Consider the following 17,555-nt stretch of genomic DNA (forward strand, 5'->3'; position numbering starts at 1 on the left):
CAAACTCACTAAAGTATTGTGTATTGTACACTTCACACACCTGCCATCTGGAAAAAGGTACCGAAGCATTCGGGCACACACATCTAGACTGTGCAACAGCTTATTTCCACAAGCCATCCGTCACCTCATCAAAAAGGGACTGAACTGATAAACACACACACATACACATACACAAACATTATCACTCAGCTTAACTCAACTACCTCAAAACATTGAGACTGGACTGACTAATCAACACAAGCGCAGACACACTGACCTACACTACCAAACTATCGTACACACATCTGTAAAGGCTTCACTGTTTATCTCTTTTGCACAATATTCATTACTTTTTGCACTAATTCTTCAATTCTTGCTGCTGTGTTAAGGAATGTTTCTCCACTACCTCAACACCATATTTTATGTTCTGTTATGTCGTGGTTGTCGCACGGTCACTTTGTTGTTGCTTGTTTGCACATGCACTTTATGGTGTCTGTAAAACCTGTAGATAGTCTTCCTTAGTTAACTAGTTTTAGTTTCTCTGTTAATTTATGTTATAAATTTATGTTGCATGTAGCACCTTGGTCCTGGAGGAACGTTGTTTCGTTTCACTGTGTACTAACTGTATATGGTTGAAGTGACAATAAAGCCTACTTGAACTACTTATACTACTGGTTGATTTATTTGTGCCTGTATTAACCACAAGAAGATATCAAGATCTCTCTCTTTTTCTTTTTTGTTTTTTTTTTCATTTTATTAATCAATCGTATCTTCCAAAATTGAATAGTATTTTCCAGCATTGAATTTCTTAAAAACAATTAAAATTTAAATAATTACTGATATTTAAAGCAGAAAATAAGTAAATGCCCAGCCCTTCATCCCAAGAAAAATTAACTTTGAGAGATATATTTTTTTTCTTAACCATTAAGATAAGTATATATGGTTATTATTTCGTGTCATGCAGATAAAGTAAACAAATATCTCCGCATAAGTAGTCAAAGCCCTGTTTAACCAACATGTGCTAATTGTTATTTTTTTTTAAAAACAAGCCAATGCTTGCCAGGTAACATAAGAAACAAAATGCTGAGTTAAGCCCTGACATTTTACTACTATCTTCGAGGACTTTGTGTGGTCAAATATAATTATATATTATTATTAATGTAGTGTGATTTGACTTTTTTTTTCCTGAGATTTACAACAGTCTAAGCATTATTAGTACAAACAGTTATTTAATGTATTACAGTTTGAAAAATCTTTAGAAATTGCTCTGCTCTTTGGGCTGTAAACATTTCTTAAGAGTAATTGCTGTATCTGTGACTCTTGTATGAAGGAATGTAGGCCGTTTCTGTAGATGCTGCTGGAAGCAACAAGAAGCCTGTATATGGGTCTGTCTTGCAGAGTGCCATTGCTTGCTTGTAGTTTATTTTCTGCTTCGTTACTGGATCCACTATGTCCTTGATGTAGTTTGTGTCGTCCTGAAGCTCTCTCATCATTGTATTGTCGATCATTTTGCCTTTGACTGCATCTGCAACGCTTATACGGCCTGCTTGGTTGGGGTTGACAAGGCCACCTGTCAGGTACTGCACCTCCATGTATCGCATGGCTGTGTCTTTAGGCATCCATCCCTTCTGAACCGCCTCTCCAACTGACAGACGTTCTTTGGTTACAGGGTCTTCAACCCCAGTGAAGGCCTTCTGGGCATTGAGCAACCGCTGCAGCTGGGTGGACTCGATCAAGCTTCGATCTGACGCTTTGTGGACTGAGTATCTTTCTCTGTTGTTAACATCCACAATACCCCCTGTGGCAGCTTGTGCTTCCAGCAACCTTTGAGCTGTTGTTTGGTCAATCATCTTTCGGGCCAGGGCTGAGCGAACTGAAAGGCCTGAATCGCTATCTTTGTCATAGATCCCACAGATAGGGAGCTGCTCATCATGGGAATTGATGACAGTTTTTGTATATGAGGGAGGTTTCTGGGAAGTTCTTTGGCTAGTAACGGATGTAATTGTAGATGGCTTTTTCTTTTCTCCAGCCACGAGAAGGGCAAACTCTGAGATGGGTATCTTTCCATCCTTGTATTGCTGCAACTCATACTGAGTCAGTTTGCCATCCCTGAGAGCACTTTTGATGGAATATTGCTTGCCACTCTTGCGATCTTGCAAAACAGACATCTCCCCATCAGGCCCCACTGTAGTGATCTCCTCCCAATCACACTCCAGCTCCTCCAAATTCATGTACTGGGTGCGATCAATCAGCCCTTGAATGTATGCATCATATGGTGACATGTCTTTTCCAGTATCAGGGTCCAGGATGGTAATTCTGGTAGAGACGTTTTTCTCTTGCGTACGTGTTTCTGAAACACTTTCCTCTTTTTTCAAGCTGTTCCTGAGCTCTGCAATGGTGCTTTCCCTCTTGTAAATCCTATCCTTCTCATCCAGAATTTCTCTCTCCAAGCGCTGAGCATCAGACTCCATCTTTATGCTCTTTTGCCTGTTCATTTGGGATCTTTCACTCATTAACCTGGACTGCTGCTGGAATGAGATGCTGATTTCTTTCTGATCACCCTCCAGAGCTTTCATTTGTCGTAGGAGATCCTGTTTTTCTTTTAGAAGGGAATCCCTGTGATATACAAGATTAGTTTCCTCTTGAGAAGTTGTTGTTCTTCTGCTATGCAGTCGCTCCTGTTTGTCCTTAAGGCGACGGATTTCATCTTCCACATCCAATCTGGCATTTCTCTGCTGGAGCACCTGCTCTCTAAGGCGAGAGAGCTGAGTCTCTACTGCTGGGTCTTTTTCAACCCTGACCACCTCTTTGTAGACTGTTTTCTCAAAGGATTTTTCCTTTTGCAGGATGTCTATCTGGATTTTCAAATTCCTAATGTCTCGCTCCAGTCGCGTGACATCATTGCTCTCTTTGTCAAAGTCTGTTCTCAGGCCACTTATCATTTTCTCCAGTTTCGGCTCTCTCTCTACTTTCAGAACTTCCTCCATAACAATATTTTCCTGAACTGGTGGCGGTGCATTCTCTAGTTCGTTGATCCGGTACCTAATTTGGGACAACTCTGTCTCCACTTGTATCTTTTTCTGCCTTTCATCACTTTCCCTAATAGTCCTCTCTCTATCTTCTATCAGAGCTCTTAGTCTCTGCACTTCCTGATCTGCCTTCCTACGATTGTTTACTTCATCATCCAGAGTCCTTCCTAGCCTCTCAAGTTCTATAATCTGCCTTGGATCTTTCTCCAATCTCAACACTTCTTGTACTACCAGCTTCTCCTCTGGTCTTTGTCTCTCCAGCACTATGTATTTGTTCTGAAGATCGAATACCATTTCTTCTATTGTTCTGCGTGTTTGTGCTTCATCCCGTACTTCCTTCCTCAGACGGTCTGCTTCCTTCTCCAAAAGTGGGTCATTGATATGCTTGACTACATCTTTAGTGACCACCCTAGTCTCTACCTTTGTCTTCTCTGCCCTCAGGTCATCCCGTTCTCTCCTTAGACGGGTCAAATCATCTTCTAAGGAACTGTAAGTTCTTTGCAGGGAATAGACTTGATCCGAGAGCTTTTGAATCTCCCTCACATTTTCTGGACTGCGTTCCTCTTTTACCACCTCTTGAACCACTTCCTTATAGTCGATTGTTGGTTTCTGAGAGCGGATTGATTGCAAATCAACTCTGACCAAATTCACCTTTCTTTCATATTCAGAACTCTGCCTGGAAGCATCCTGGATTTCTCTCCTCAGTCGTACTATTTCTGCTTCAGTCTCTGGGGAAATCCTGTAAATCTCGTTAACAATCTCCTTGATGTCTATCTTTTGTTTGAGCTGCTCAATTTGGGTATACCGTGCCTGAAGATCACTCATTTCATTAAGAAGCAGTTTATTCTGGTGTCTTTCTTCATCTATGCTAGATCGAAGCCTGGTGGCCTCACTAATAAGTGCAGGGTCTTTTTCAATGGTCTTCACTTCTTTGGTGACATACTTGGGCTCCAAGGTAGGGATAAGTCTCTCAAGAGTGGTGATTTGACTCTTTGTCTGGACTATTAGATTGTTTAAAGACCGAGCCCTTTCACCCTCATCTTCAATGTCCATCTTAAATGCCATAACAGCCTTGAGCATCTCAGGATCTTTCTCCACTCTAACCACCTCCTTCTGTACTACTCTTTCTTTAATAGTGGGCCTCTTTTGCTCCAGAAGGATCATCTCTGTTTTCAATTGACCTCCTTGACTATGTTTAACCTGGACCTCATCCATCATTCTGTTTATCTCATCCCTAAGTCTTTTAGCCTCCACATCCAACTGAGGGTCTCTCTCATATTCAGTCACCTCTCTAGTCACCAGTTTTGGTTTAGCCCCCTTAAGTTCTGTTTCCATACTAGTAATCCTTCTGGTGAGCACCTCAATCTCACTTTGGGTCGAAGTTCTTCGCAAGGCCTCCTCGTGGATCTTTTTCTGAAAGTCAAGCAAATCTGCCTCAAGCTTTGGATCGCGGTAGTATTGTACAACCTCCTTCTCTTCCACACGTTCGACTCCTTTCCTGCTCTTGAGCGACATCATTCTATCTTTAAACATTCTAAGCTCGGATTCAACAGTGGTACGTCTGATAATTTCGTCGTCAAGTTTCTTTTGTAAGCCATCAAACTCTACCATACTTTTTTGTTGTTGCTGCTGCTGCTGCTGAATGACGGCTACTTTCTCCTCCTTCTACAGAATGAAAACAAGAGAAAACATCCAACCATTATTTTATGATAATGACCCAAATGTATGTATGTATACACTATTTTCCAAATTCACTTGACAAAACTGTTCTTGCAAGAACTATTTAGAAATTAACAGAAAATTCACAGAGAAACTTGCGTCAAAAATTCTGACTGGTGCATCCAAACTTTTTACTGTTACTGTATGTGCATATACTGTACATGTAAATGTTTATTAATTAATTTATTTACTGATCTGATAGCAGGGCTACTAAACTCATATTATATACAGTAGATTCACTTCACACAGACTGATGTATTTTAAGTGTTTATTTCTTTTAATAAAAAAATCCAAAATTCAGTATCTCAGAAAATTTGAATATTGTGAAAAAGTTCAATATTGGAGACAGATGGTGTTACACTCTAATCAGCTAATTAATTAAAAACACCTGCAGAGCCTTTAAATTTAAGAATTTGGGGGGTATTCAACAGAAGTGGACAGCAGCTCGAGTCTGTGCTTCAAGAGCCACCACACAGACGTATCCAAGACATGGGCTACAACTGTTGCATTCCTTGTGTGAAGCCACTCTTGAACCAGAAACAGTGTCCATGTCAGAGGTGTCTTACTTCGGCTAAGGACACAAAGGATTGGACTGTTGCTCAGTGGGCCAAAGTCGTTTTTTCAGATGAAAGTAAATCTATGGGGTACCGTGATAAGAAAGATGCGAGACACCAAACCCGACAACGCAGAAGAGCTGAAGGCCGCTATCAAATCAACTTGGGCTTCCATACTGTAAGATGTCAGCAGTGCCACAGACTAGTCGACTCCATGCCATGCCGCATTGCTGGAGTAATTCATGCAAAGGGAGCCCCGACCAAATACTGAGGGCTGTACATGTTCATACTTTTCAGTAGTCCAACATTTTCGTGTTAAAAATCTTTTTTTTTTTTTTCGTTTTAGGCATTTTTCTGAGATACTAAATTTTGGGTTTTCGTCCAATCAAAATTAAAGGAAATAAACACTTGAAATATATCAGTCTGTGTGTAATGAATCTGTATAATATCAAAGAATTTCACTTTTTGAATAAAAATTAATCAACTTTTTGATGATATTCTAATTTATTGAAATGCACCTGTGCATATTATAAGCACAAATATAGCTTTAAAAAAATGTCTTCTTTTTTTTTTTTTACTGAACTTTGCCAGAAAAAAAGATAGGCACACATCATAAGTATCATTTACAGCATCTAGAACAGAAGAGATATTTAATAAGCCGGATTTATACCTTTGCAAGGAGGTTCTTGGCTAAGTCCATCTGATTGAGCACCTGTTCATTCGCAGCTGAGGTGTTAGCGAAACGGTTCACTAAAGCTTTTTCCTGTAACACACACACACAAAAATATAACTTAATGAACAGGAGGGGAATTTGGTTTGATTAGGCATCGTGACGTTACACTTTCAAGTACACTCACCTGTTTTGCCACAGACTCTGCCAGCGTCGGGGAGGACACCCTTCTATCTCCTACATCAGGGTTTTTCAAAGTAGCTCTGTATTTATCAGAGCTCATGTCGTATTCCTGTACAGAACAGGAGAAAATAATATAGGTTTCAATTTGCGTTGTGTTGGTTTAGATGGTAAATGTGCATTAAACATCGATTTTAAGCTTACAGTAAGGATATCTTGCAGATCCTGAGAGAGATCGACCATCCTGTCCACTTCATAACCTTTCCTTTTAATGTCCTCAACAACTCTCTGTGGCAAACAAAACATAATGTTTCAGGATTTTTTTTTTTTTTTTTATCATCGTGGATTTAATCTATTCATAAGCTGCAATTTGGGAAGATAAAATACTGTTGAATTGATCATCATGTATCCACTGACCTCCTGGGAAATCTGCTTTGTGTTGACTGTGGCTAAATCGTCCGAGGGTCTGATCTTGTTGTTGGGCAAATTGTCCAGGAATGTGCCGAGTGATTCAGTAGCGCTCTGGAAGTCATTATTCTTGGTGCTAGCTCCTTGCAAAAGGCTCTCCCTATGTGTAATTGTGGAACAGGGTTAATTACAATAACAATCTCATTCTCACTAGAGCGAGACAGTTGACCTGGTGAGTGGTAAGTTGCGATTTGTTTGTGGCTACATGATACCTGTCGGTTAGCTGGTTGTTTAGGTTAGCGTAGCGGTTCTGCAGGCTTTTAACCTGAGCCTCCTGCCTGCGGATGTCAGGGCAGTACTCCTGATAGCCCTGCTGGAGGGAACTACACAGTTTTTCTGTTGTCTCCAGATCCTTGTTCAGCTTCTGCATCTCAGGCTGAGCCGCAACCACGTCTTTCTTCAGAGTCTAAGGAAGGTGACAGATGGTTAAGGAAACGAATAATGACAACTAGCAAGGGCTTCAAGGTGCATTATGTCAATTCAAGTTTTTGCACCATTATACATGGATAGACTGCATGGGAGCTGATCAAATTCCTTGCTTACTTGCACATCGTGGATGCGGTTCTGGAGGGAGTTGGGAAAATCCAAAACGGGACCATCTTTACTCAGCTGCTTCTCAAAACCAGAAACCATCGCATCCGCCTTTCTTATTTGGTTCTCCAAGTTTAGGGATGCATTAGCTCTGCAAAAAAAATAAAATAATAATAATTTGTTCATTATAAGGTAAGATATTTTAATAAGCAATGGAATAACATAGGATTGTAGAATACAGTTATTTACTTTATCAAACTACTAAACCGCAAATGATTGGTTTAATTCTGTTTTATAAGCTAGGCTTTTGGCGTACTTCTTGGTGTAGAGATCATTAAGCCCAGCCAGGCTGTCTTGTTTGTTTTTGGTCTGGTTCAGTCTCTCAGGTAGACTGGAAGACACTGGGTTCTTGGTATCCCGAGATACGAGCGGCTCAATCTCCTTCTGCACAGCTGCCTTTTGCTGCTCAAGCTGCCGTAGAACTGCTGCCGCTTTCTGTAGGAACACGATTTAAAATTGGTACATAACTGAAAGACGTCCTCTTGAACGTAACTTTTGTGTGAACAAAGGGTCAGTATCCATCTTTTAAAGGCACTGGAAGTTGGATGGATGATATCAATTTTTTTACTTTTTACTCATGTGTAACATTCAGATGGATTTCCAGTGTGTGTAAAAAACTTATGTGACCTCATAAGAACCAGCTTATTACTCAATTGCTGTAGTAAGATATACAATAAAAAAATCAGATATACCAAATATCTCATGGATGATCAATTACGTTTGGATTAAAGGGTGAATTCTGGTCCTTTAACTTTGATTGATTGAAAAATAAGACACTAGATGCTTATGTGTGCATGCTCAAGACTCATATTATTGTTAATTATACGTATATATACAGTATGCAGTGGCTTAGGAAGACCCTTTATGTTGTGAAATACCAAAATATTTGACTATTTAATTTTGTGAATAGTTCACAACTATAGCATGAGCTATTCACAACAACTCAATCAAATCAAATTGAGGTATTCGCTGTTCAGTTTTCTCAATGAAGAGAACTTGTAACGCTACAGCATATAGAGATATCCTTTACAATTATGTGCTTTCAGGGTTGCCTTTGTTGGGAAGACCCACATATGGCTGTGATATTCAGGCATCCACACCCCTTGGCATACAGTATGTAATAGGTGAAAAAACCTAAACCTGAATGTGGGACAGAAGTCTGTTTTGTTTTTTAATCCTAAATCTATTTTCATACCTCTTGTTCCTTCAGACGGCTAGTAAGATCCCCAGCAGGGTTATTGTTGTCCAGTGGGGCTCTCATTCGGTTCTTAATGTCCAATTCTGCCAGGGCCAGGTCACTGTCCAACTGATTCAGACGTCCAGTGAGTTCTGTAGCTCTAGGGCCTTCGGCAGCACTAGATACCAGGCCTGGAGCACAAACACACATTATAGGTCGGTGTGCATCTACTGTACCACGTGTGTTTGTTCTTTGTGTATGTGACTGTGTGTAAGCATATGTGTAGTGTGTGTTGTTTACCTGATTGCACTGCTCTTATAGATTCAGGGCCCTGAGTCTTCATTGAGGCACGCATGGCTGTACGCCTTTTCTTCAGGTCATCCAGCTCTTTGCCCAAACTACACACACATACAGGCAAATTTCACCACCGCATTCTCTTTACCTGAATCACTTTTATTGTATTTTATTTTTTTATTATATTTTTTTCTTTTTATATGTTTTGAATGTTTATCAGTATTTAAAAAAAAAGTTATCTTCTTGGTGTTTCATGTTGTAATGATGCCAAATTGCTGCCATGACAAATCTGCTGACACTTTGGAAGCTGTCACACACTCGCGGATGGCTTAATTGTTCAAAATCAGACTTACAGATCGACTTTGTTAACTGCCTCTGTGTCGGGTGGAGGAATCAGGAAGCACACTCCAGGAAAGGAGTTGACGGAGCCGTCAGGTGAATGCACGTCCCATTTTGCAATGTTGCTGTTGGACTTCAAGGTGAGCTTCTCGCCTCTGGAGATGGAGGCCTTGAAAGCAAACCAAGGTTGTGAGAATATAGATGGAAAACATACCCGTATGTATCTGTATGTAGGTACAGTAAATGTTGAGTTTTGGATCGAAATGTGTGCCTTGATAAGGTAGCTGAAAAGGAAAGTTTAAGGGAAGTTTTTCTTCTTTTTCTTTTAATGCTGAATTTGATCAGTGGGTCTCCAGTGTAAGTCTACCAAAGAAATCTAAGATTAAAACATTACATGGTTTTTGTTGTATTAGCAAAATTATATTTTATGTTTACATTATATGTTATTTCTGTATTGGCAGAGATTAAACAGATAGTTCCGTTTCCCCCAATGTGACCTCACATAAGAGAAGCCCCTCCCTTGACTTGTTGTTCAGCTCTGCTGTTCTCTAGCAGGACAGGACTTGGAAGTAGTTCATTACATCGACACTGAAATAATGCGTTTGTAGAAGGAGTTATATCCGAGTGATATTTCAGCTGGAGCAATAACAGACACATTTCCTTGTTCAAGAAATGGCAAAATATGGGACCTTTAATTTTGACCTAACCGACTATATTTCAACATTTATAAAAAGAAAACTGCACAGGGTCTAGAAGTCTAATTGAAATTTGTTTCCCTCACTCTGTGCCTTCTAGGATGTTCTTGTTAGCAGCGTTTCTAGCTTTGCACTGTTGGTGTATGAGTCGGTGTAAAGTGTGTTGAATTAAATCACCGTGGGTGTGTTCCAGTCACACAGAGACTCGACGGTGATGGGTCGGTTCGGGGTTGTGCGCCGGAGTTTGAGAGGAGCGATGGTGGTGCTGCGCTTTCTTAGGTCTGCTAAGAGTGTCTCACAGCGCTGGAGGGGCCTCTCCTCTGTCTGAGAGATAGATAGAGAGAGAGAGACAGAGAGACGGAGAGAGATGAGGGATTGAGGGGAAAAGAAAAGTAATGTTTAAACCACACCCTAGTGCATTATTCAATACATAGTGTACAAATTGCCCTTCTGAAAGCCCTCAAGGCAGGACAGTAAGTCTAGCTGCTAACTGTTTATTACTTCATATAATCACTTTTTATGATTTTCTTTTTTTTCATATTGATGTTTTATAGGCGCTTACCTCTAGCTGTAGTTGAGTCTCAGTGTTGGTCTTTTTAGAGAGGGATTTGGGGTCCAAAGTGGTACTGAGGCCTGATAACGACTCCGACAACGTCTCGGCATCCAGTTGGTACTGTGCACAGATTAAAGATGATTAGAAAAAAAAAATATATATATACAAATACAGTATTTTATTTGACATTTTTTTGGAACTCCGGCAGCTTGACAATGAGGTGTGTCTATTTAAAATAATAAGAAATTAGATGATCAATTCACAATATTTTGTCTTAAACAAAGTTTATCTGACATTACAACAACTAACTTTGTTAATATTCCTCCACATAGAGAATACGTTTATATCTCTTACCTATGGTCAATAAATTTGTGCTTCTAAATCACATGTAATCAAGGAAATGACATGTCTGATTGGCTGATATGATCATGAAAAACCCCATCAAAGAGATTCCAACATGACTTCGACTACCCCTGAAACGTCACCACACCCTGCGCATTATAAAGCACGGCTGCTCAGATGTTCAAAGTGATCTAGGGTGAATATGATGTGCTCGTTCTGCTCGACTCCTCCTGTATCACCTTACCTTTTTGTATTCCTCCACATTGTCCAGGTGTGTTTCTTGGCAGATGCAGAGGTTCAGAAATCTCTGCCATTCGTTCCTCAGGTTGTCTCTGTGGTCCTGAAACATAAAACAGTTTGCACATGCTGAAATCGAAGACGACGCTGACAGTACTGGTAATTAGTGCTGAAATTACTACTGGTGTCATTGGTCACACACCGTGTTTCAGTATCACCCAGGAGCAATAAAGTATAAATCTCCTACACACACACTAACCAAGTAAAGAATGCACAATATATATATATTTTTATATTTAAAAAAAAAAATCACCATTTCAGAATAGTCAAATTATAGGGCTGCATCAAGCAAAGAAAACAACTAAGGAGATTTGAAATGACTTAAACTGGACAAAGGATCTTTTAAGACATTATCAAAACCTGGAAGGATAGTGCTGATCAGATTCACTTTTTACAGTTAAAAAATAATAACAGTAAAAAACCATACACACACACACACACACAATGTCATGAGAGCTATGAAAATCTACCACTGTTCTCTCGATTCAGCAGTTCCAATTCAAACCACAGGATTCTATTCTCTCACCTGGATGGTGTTTGAGGCAGGATGTTTCATCTCTATAAGACGATCCCCGTCATCCTGCAGTTTGTTCACCTCACTTTCATGAGACAGCAAGCTGTTGTTTTTGAAGTTCTGCAACAAACCAAACAGCAAAAAATACTCAGGATTCTTCAACCTTTGCTTTTGAAGGCAAGATATAGATAGATATATAGATAGATGGATGGATGGATGGATGGACAGACAGATAGATAGATCCTCACCTCGTAACGGCGCCGGACGTCCGGTGGATCCACCATGTGGTCACTCCAGTCCTGTTGGAGGATCTTCCCCTGTTCGTCCCTTAGGTAGCCGACCTCTTTATTGCAGCTCTGCATGTAGTCGTACAGGCTGTTCAAGTAGTGTTGGCGCCATTTCGAGTTGTCCTGGATGACGTCAAAACAAAACATACATGTACACAGACTTAGTTAGTTCATCTGTTTTAATTAACAGTTTGATAATATCGCATTATTTAATTGTTCAGCAAAAAAGTGTTATTTGAAACATATAGAAAGATTTAAGCATGTATTTATAAGAAATATTCTAAGCCCTATTTATTATTTTAACAATTTTATATATAAAATATGATAAATATACCATTGTATAATTTATTATTATTATTATTATTATTATTAATATCAAAGTCTGATGTTTTAAAAGAGAAGGAGTAACATCTTACCAAGAGATTGGCATACTGCTTCTTGAGTGCAGCATATTCCTCCTAACACAAAAAAACAAGATGTCAGTATTAATAGACTCCAAATATATAGTTATTCTGAAATAGATTAACACAAAGCGAGGACTTTAAGGGAAACATGTGATGCATGGCGTAAGTGGCTGGATCCTAGCTGACCTTTGAGCTGGTGCTGTCTGGGCTGAGCTGTGTGCTGTAGGCTTCGATCTCCTTGTGTAGTATATTGTGGGCTGCGATCTGTTTCTCCAGTGCAGCCATGCTGGGCCCATACGCCTCTGAATTGACCTCTTTCTGCAACACGTACATAAACACGCTCATCACTCGAACCCCTTGTTGAAAGTTACACACGGTTCTTCAAATCGGGTGTAAATGCAACACAATCTTGAATCTGTAGTCATATGGATAGAGGTCACGTGCTTCCCCTTATTAGTTTTGTAGAAAATGAATATATACGTTTTTTATCAGGTTTTCCAATAAACCCTATCTTGATAATTAGCATTAAGTATCTGATCGACGTCCTACAGGTTCCTGAGGTGTGATGTGATAAAGCCATACACTAATATCGAACAAAAGTGTCTTATTATTTAAAAAAGTGAATGAAAAATACTGATTGGTTCCTTTTTATTTTATACTATGTTTATCTTGTTGATCTTAATTGTCTTCAATTAGATTTTTTTTTGGTTTTGTTCTTAATTTTATAATTGCTGTTTTTATTATTTTTTCTTTTCATGCTTAATGCAAAGTGTCCTTAGGTGCTTGAAAGGCACATATAAATAAAATGTATTATTATTCATTATTATTAATATTATTCATATTCATATTATTATTATTATTGTAGTTGTTTCTGTTCTTCTTTCTCTTTATATTATTATTATTGTTATTGTTGTTGTTGTTACTATTATTATTATTATTATTATTATTATTATTAATAGTATGACTTTCCGTATTAGATATGAGATAAATACTTTGGGATGGAATGTTTCCAGAAGATCTCCTCCGTTTTAAATGAGGTCACTTTTCTTTTCTTTTTTTTTTTGATGTTTGTAGATAATAATCATAATGTACATTCCCTTATCTTTTACTCGGATACTGTGAGTGTGAACATTTTTGCTTTTGCTGCTTACCTGTTTCTGGATGAACACCTGGACCCAGTTGATGCGCGGCTGCAGGCCGACCTCGTTCAACTGCTTGTAGAGGTCACGGTAAAACACGCAGTCCTTCAGCCAACGCTCATGAAGCCGAATCACACTAACACACACGTACAGAACAGCTTCAGCATCTCAATCTGACGCCATGCAAATCAAAGCTGATAGACATATTTGACACAGTGACACTATGTCGCCCTTGTTTTTTCATATAGGAAAAACCTGCTGTATATATTGAGACATGTGATGCGCCATCTAGTGGCAATTAAATGTTAAAAGAAAAACTGAACATTTTTCTGTACGTTTGTTTGCATATAGTTTTATTAATGCTACTACAATTATGTATATCACATTTAATAGCAATCGCAGGGTTCATCTGTAGGCCGTATTGCTACTTATAGGATTTTATATAGCAATAAATGATCAATGAATTGTTTGTAAGCAATAGCTAAACAGAAATGTTTGTGTTCTATAAAAAAATTAAAAGAAATAATGTTCTCATAGACTTTGAAGAAAAAAGTATAGATGTTCTTTAAAATTAAGTAAAGCCATTTATTAAAAAATATATACTTTAAACAGTTAAATGGTTAATTATGAATGACTAGAATTTGTAAGGCAGCTTCAAGGCTGACGATTTTTGATCATTTTTGATAATTTTTGATTTTTGATGATTTTTGCCTTCTCCGGCACTGAATATGTATTAGTATGTCCTTGGTGTTTGTATTTTCTTTTTGTGCAAATAAATAATAAATAAATAAAATAAATAAATAAAATAAGGCTGACGATTTTTGATAAATTCTTTTTAAATCGGAAGATTATTTTAATGCCTTAAGAAAAAAAATTCAAACTTTCAAGGCGGTTTAATGCGTTTGTTGTGTAGTTATCAGTTGGTGTTTATACACTCACTCTTTCTCGATCTCTCCTGTTTGGGGGTGTTTCATTTTCTTGGCTTTGTCCAAATCCAGGAAGAGATCCTTGAGGAGTCCTTCGGCCTCGGACAGACACTCGGAGTTCTCCTTTTGGTGTTTAAGCGGGATATTTTTCTTGTCGTTTTCTGCATCCTGAAAGTCAGAAAATAGGGGATAATTATCAGTCTTTGTAAACAACACTAGCTCTCGCTCTCAATTCATCTTATAAAGTGTTGAGTTATGTCCTCATAAGAAACAGATGATGAGAGAGCACGAGGCAGGAGACTGGGATGAGGAGAGACAGAGACACTCACAATGACCAGCAGGTCCTCAGCCCTGAGTACATCTTTTTCCACCGTGTCAGCATTCTTCTGCATGCGAGCAATCAGCAAGGCCAGGTCGTTCACCTGAGACCTGTATGGAGCAGGGTCAAAAGTCATGATTAGAGTTCAGTTCATCCCTCAGTAATCCATCAGCTTTGAAATAGTAACCTTGCGAAACATTGCCTGGTGTCAGATTTAAGCAGGCGAAGAAGTGAAAAGAAGGAATGTTGATGTCATACGATCAAATTGCAAACTTGTACTCGTGTCACTTCAGGGAAACAGAACGTGCTGGTATTAGTGTCGAAGTAGGCCGAGATGACGCGACTCTACTGGGGTTTTTTCCTCCAGCGGATATCATGTGTAAAGGCATAATGCCTCAGTGTGCGCAGAACAAGAGGACACACAGGTCCTGATTGTTCATGGTCCAGTAGTGAGGAAGTGACAAAAGCGCCATGGGCAAGAGTGAAGGGTGTTGGAGGGAGCGTAATCAGAAACAGGACGTGAATTCAACTTAGTTGGACACGTAGACTCAATATCTACATACACACATTATATATTTTATATGTGTGTGTGTGTGTGTGTGTGTGTGTGTGTGGAGGGCAAAGTGTCAGTGCGAGCAGAGGCCTCTAACAGGTTTGGAATTATTCCTAACATGTTAATCTGGTATGGGCAGTTTGGGCGTGGGAGACTAAGGACAACTAGGTTCGGTGAATTCAGTGAATATCTGTCTTTCCACAGCTTGTCTCTCCACTTTCTCTGACACAGCTTTATTAGTCCGTTTCCATCTCTCACTCTCGGTTTTATCTCCCTAGCTCTGTTTTTTTTTTTTCACATTAATAAATGGCTAGGAATAAAAATATCTTTTACCCCACCTCAACCAGCCGTCCCTTACATCGTGCTGTTTAAGTAAATAAAGCTAGCGCCCTAGAGCTGAAAAAACAACAACAACAAGAACACAATAGTGCGTGATATTTTCGGCCTGACGAGATCTACACACCCTCCTTCCAAACCAAACCTCTTGGAAAACACCAGCAATCAAAAGCCAGAGAGATAACCCGAGACAAAACCCAGCTGTAATCGTCTTGCCATTCATTGACTAGACTGGTTTTGTTCCTCTTCAACAATGCCAACAATGTTCCACCGCCCTCTTGTCACGGGCCCTCGCTTCTCTTCTGTATCAGCCCTGGCAGGTTCCTCCCTTCGAGGCAAAAACCCAAATTCTCAGGATCGCAGTGATGTACACCATCTCAATGAGATACGTGTGGTTGGATTGTTTTATTCGATCATTATCAATACAGTCGTTAAACCTGATTCTGCTTTGCTCTGTATCGTTATTAGGGGAAAAAAGTTGGAAGCCACTCCTTCATGAAATCATCATTCATATGGATTTTTCCAAACTGACTTATAAATTCTCTTTGCACCGTGACATACTTCCGTGGATTCTGTACACGTTAAGCGAAGTCGTTTTACTTGCTTGCACAAGAGGTGTGTCTGAACAAAGATTAACGGAAAATATTTGTGGCGTTACACATCTGTCAGGTACATCAGTCTGGTTATTTTAGAATTGGATGAATGAAATAAGGCGAATTATTGAAGGGAAATCTGAAAGGTTTTAAGTCATCCAGGTCTTTTCCAATGTCATGATATAATCATGCTTTTTTTCTTTTGTCAAGGCGTAACTTCTTTTGTCCTGCTTTTCTGACTGGACAATGTACAGAACGGATTTGTTTGGACTCTTTTTTCCATCATAGTAACATGACAAACGTTTTTGGTATGATTACTAGACTCAACTCTGATTTGCCGCCCATGGACTCAACATCCACCTTGATTTATTGTTCCGGACTTTTTCTCATATGACAACCATTCCGATATAACCTGGTGGAGTGTATAAAAGTATAAAAGTCTCATCCACAATCACAGCTTGTCCTCCCATATCCCACACCTACATGTCATGCTATGTCACTTCACCTGCTTAATGTCACTGAGACAACACTGACCTTCAGGGATCTCTTAAAAAAAAAAAAAATGAATATAATAATCTCTTTTTTGTTTTTTTTTATCACTCAGCGAAAGATGAAAGCCGGTCACGCATCCAGACACCAGGACAATATTTGCTGTATATTGCAAACTAAACTAAATTCCTTTGGAAAAACACAATTGCATGACCATGACTAAGAGCTAGGCCAACACCTGTTGGAGGAACGAGCCAATTCGATTTGGCAGCACTAACCAGGTTAATCATTCTACAGTTATACTTTTAACCTTAGCTGGGCGGTATTTGAACGGGAAGGTTTGTGGCGCCTGTCTCTGAAGGGTATGTTTACAAAGCAAAGCAAGATAATGCTTCCAACACCATGTCCTCAAGGGTACACCGGGGAGACTCAGACTCATCGCTCGTCAAGGGTCAGGCCTTGCAAATCTTTTTGATCTGGGGTTAGAAAGTTGTACCTGTTGATAAAACTTGTTATACAGGAGCTGTATTGTAGGAACTTATTGTGAGGAAAGTTTGATGTCCTACAGGAGCAATGCCTGGTACTCAAGTGGAAACTATCAAAGATATAATACCACGTACCTATCATACATCTCATTTTTTTTAAAGCTTTTAACTAGTATACATAGGGAAACATTTCAGAACATCTATACGAAGAGTTAAAATGATCTCATCCATGTCACACTCTCCCTACATGAAGGCCAAGTCTGAGATCTATGAGCAGCCCGGAGCTGACCGACTTTACCCTTCACCTGAGCTCCGGTTTCAAGCGCCTCCTTAAAGATCATTCACTACTGTAAGTCACACTCTCTATCACACTCACTTGCTCATCTTGGACGAAGACTTGAGGGTGCTGCTGTCCTTGGCGGCATCCTTAACGCTCTGATCTTTCTTCTTAAACATCCTGTAGGTTCAGGGCGACGACAAAAGTCACCTGTGTGCCTATGTCTATGTTTCTCTCAGCCTCTCCGCTGCTCTTAAATCCTCCTTGCACACTGGTCGGTTTCTCCTGCACGGTGTCTACGTCTCGTCTCAATCACACACGCGCTGGTGGTGTGTGTCTCCTGAAG

The 17,555-nt window shown here is 39.5% G+C and overlaps 1 protein-coding gene across 1 annotated transcript; it reads right to left on the reverse strand.

Moving 5' to 3' along the window:
* Window positions 1–1,081: 1,081 nt before the first annotated feature.
* On the reverse strand, window positions 1,082–17,555 carry evpla (envoplakin a). Its single transcript, XM_053499480.1, has 22 exons — window positions 17,309–17,555; window positions 14,487–14,586; window positions 14,171–14,325; window positions 13,244–13,367; window positions 12,279–12,410; window positions 12,105–12,146; window positions 11,650–11,811; window positions 11,414–11,521; window positions 10,835–10,930; window positions 10,258–10,368; window positions 9,873–10,019; window positions 9,015–9,169; window positions 8,668–8,765; window positions 8,386–8,558; window positions 7,447–7,625; window positions 7,143–7,281; window positions 6,812–7,005; window positions 6,549–6,699; window positions 6,336–6,419; window positions 6,139–6,243; window positions 5,952–6,044; window positions 1,082–4,673 (listed from the first exon to the last, which is right to left on the reverse strand). Exons 1-22 carry the CDS (start codon window positions 17,386–17,388, stop codon window positions 1,272–1,274), a joined length of 6,030 nt encoding a protein of 2,009 aa, XP_053355455.1. The 5' UTR covers window positions 17,389–17,555; the 3' UTR covers window positions 1,082–1,271.

This window comes from Clarias gariepinus, chromosome 6 (assembly GCF_024256425.1).
Source record: "Clarias gariepinus isolate MV-2021 ecotype Netherlands chromosome 6, CGAR_prim_01v2, whole genome shotgun sequence".
Taxonomy (NCBI): domain Eukaryota; kingdom Metazoa; phylum Chordata; class Actinopteri; order Siluriformes; family Clariidae; genus Clarias; species Clarias gariepinus.